Source organism: Malaya genurostris, chromosome 2 (genome assembly GCF_030247185.1).
Source record: "Malaya genurostris strain Urasoe2022 chromosome 2, Malgen_1.1, whole genome shotgun sequence".
In the NCBI taxonomy this organism is placed as follows: domain Eukaryota; kingdom Metazoa; phylum Arthropoda; class Insecta; order Diptera; family Culicidae; genus Malaya; species Malaya genurostris.
The window spans coordinates 341600233-341602859 of NC_080571.1; the positions used below are offsets into that span (position 1 = coordinate 341600233).

Genomic DNA, 2627 nt, shown 5'->3' on the forward strand with positions numbered 1-2627 from the left:
AGTGGCCCTCAAAGTGAGTAGTGTATATTTTTGCGAGAAATGTTATTTAATTACAATTTTTACCACATCGACCGGACCATTCCATGTGTTAGACTGGAAAAAAGTTTCCATGTGTTAGACTGGACCGAGTGCCTGCGTGAGTCCGGAAGTGTGCCCGCTTCTATCGAATGTTTCAAACAGGCTGTTGGTTCACCGAAAAACGAGTTCAAAATCGGTATGAAGCTAGAGAAACTGGGCCCATGTAATGCGACCTCAACCTGCATCGGTAATATTGTGGGAGTTCTCGGATCTCGACTTCGGCTTCGGTTGGATGGCAGTGACAACAAAACGATTTCTGGAGGCTTGTCGATTCGAGATCCCACGACGTTATTAGTTGCTTTTTATTTTCAGCCGTTAAAATTCTTTGCTAATTTTCTGAAATAAATGTTTTATTTTTCAAAGCATTTTTCATATCCTAAATTTATATAAAAATCTGAAATCTCCCTTTTGACTTTAACCGGTGTATAAAATAGTAATTCTCTGGTATCTAAATTTTATATGAACTGATAGGTAAATGTGATATGAGCAGTACATTATATTTTACCTATGGAACGTGTAGCTTTTACTGGATTATGCATTAAACAGTTTTTAAATGCCAGTCCATTAAAATCTACGTGAAAAGTAGGGTGAAAAAAATATTCACTTAACTTTTCACGTAACTATAACATGATCATTATTTTGAGTGTAGTTACCTATGTTGTTTCGATGAAAAATAAAAAAATCTAAAATTGTCAATCAACTTGAATTCTTGATTTCGAATGTACACTTTACTTCTTTTAAAATTTAGTGAATTATCAATTTCTTAAACATGTCGAACAACTATAAATTGTGTAAATGAGGTTTTTATTATTGGTGTTAAAACATCTGAACGTGTATCGCTATAATTTGACAGCGGAACGCTGTAATGTTTTACATCGGGCGATTATCTGCTGTGTCACTTTCAACTGTTGTAGGGTTCCTAAACGTCAACTTTTTTCTATATTCTAAATATACAGCACTATTTACTAATAAGTGTTCTGAAAACAAGCAAATAAAACATCAGTACTCCTACGAATATGGGAAACAAACAGGTAAAACAACATCTGGAAAATGCACAAAAAACTGGAGTACTCAAAATGTCCCAACTAAGGCTCACGGAATTTCCTTCAGCTTTGTTATCGTTTCCGAATCCGAACGTTATGAGGACATTGGATATCTCTGAGAATCGTTTCGTCGAAATACCTGATGCTATTAGTAGATTTATTAATTTAAAACATTTAAATTTAAGCGGAAACAAATTAGTTCTCTTGTCTGGCTCGTTAGGAATGCTTACGAAGTTGGAAACATTAAATGTGATGAACAACTTTCTAGAAAGTTTGCCTGTTCAACTCGCCCAATGTAAAAGTCTCAAACAGGTCATTCTAAGTAACAACCAAATTCGTGAGTTCCCGGTAATGTTATGTGGCTTAAAATTTTTGGATTTATTAGATTTGTCCCGAAATAAAATCACAACAATACCAGATGATGTGAGCAGCTTACAAGTGACGGAGTTAAACGTTAATCAAAACCAAATTTCTGCAGTTTGTGAAAGTATAGCATTATGTCCGAAGTTGAAAACGTTTAGAATTGAAGAAAATTGTTTACAAGTTAACGAAGCTTTGTCGAGAATCTTAAAAGAATCACAAATATGTAATTTATCAGTGGATGGTAATCTATTTAATTCTAAAACACTCGCTGAATTGGATGGATATGAAGCATACATGGATCGCTATACAGCTGCGAGGAAAAAGATTTGTTAACTAAAAAGATTCAGAATAAATTATTCTAATATAGAACGGTTGTGTTATTTCCCAAAACAGGATACTTACACGCGATTGGCAAGAATTCTGGATAGACTTTATTAACAGAATTATTCTTGGTGGACATGACTTGCAAATTTTTCTATTCTTTCATATTTTTTTGTCTCATATGATTTTCGTCACGTATATTCTTTCATCCATACATATACCGATATATAAGGAAATCGGAAGAACATCCCAAATTTGGCGGTTTTATCGTATATAATATTATAATATTAACAAGTTCCAATTGTAGAAAAAATCGCCCTAATTTGCAAAGTATAGTCGAATTGGGGGGGGAAATTTTAGCTTGGAAGTAGAAAAGTAGTGCAATTTACAACGTTTTGAGTAAAATCTACAAAAATACTCGAAAATCTATAAAAACTCGCCAACCCAAAAATAACAGTAGTTAAATGGATGAAATCTGCAGATTTACAGACAAATCTGCAAACCTGGCATCGCTGGTTCCGTTTCAATCCCGCATAAAGGACTATTCACACCTTTCCGATTCGGTTCAGTGACAGCACAGCACGAACACTGATATTATGTGATATTATTTCATTTGTTTTCTATACTCTCATTAACACCTATCCGGCTCAGTGTAGCATCCGTCCGGCAAACTCAAAATCGTCGTCACTGATATTGTTTATTTTCACTACTGCTTACACACTTTGCTAATTTCAAGCGAAGTTTATGCTACAAAAATTGAGATTGTTTTTTTAAAATAATCAACAAAATTATGAAAGTAGCCATCGCTTTTTTTAATTCAAT

General features: G+C 34.0%; 1 protein-coding gene across 1 annotated transcript; it reads left to right on the top strand.

Moving 5' to 3' along the window:
- Positions 1–995: 995 nt before the first annotated feature.
- Positions 996–1853, top strand: LOC131427999 (leucine-rich repeat-containing protein 57). The gene has a single exon (XM_058591636.1). The coding sequence runs from the start codon at positions 1095–1097 to the stop codon at positions 1815–1817; it is 723 nt and encodes a 240-aa protein (XP_058447619.1). The 5' UTR covers positions 996–1094; the 3' UTR covers positions 1818–1853.
- The last annotated feature ends 774 nt before the right edge of the window (positions 1854–2627 follow it).

Excerpts from the sequence above, each read along its gene's own strand:
- LOC131427999 (XM_058591636.1), top strand. The coding sequence starts at position 1,095 with ATGGGAAACAAACAGGTAAAACAACATCTGGAAAATGCACAAAAAACT.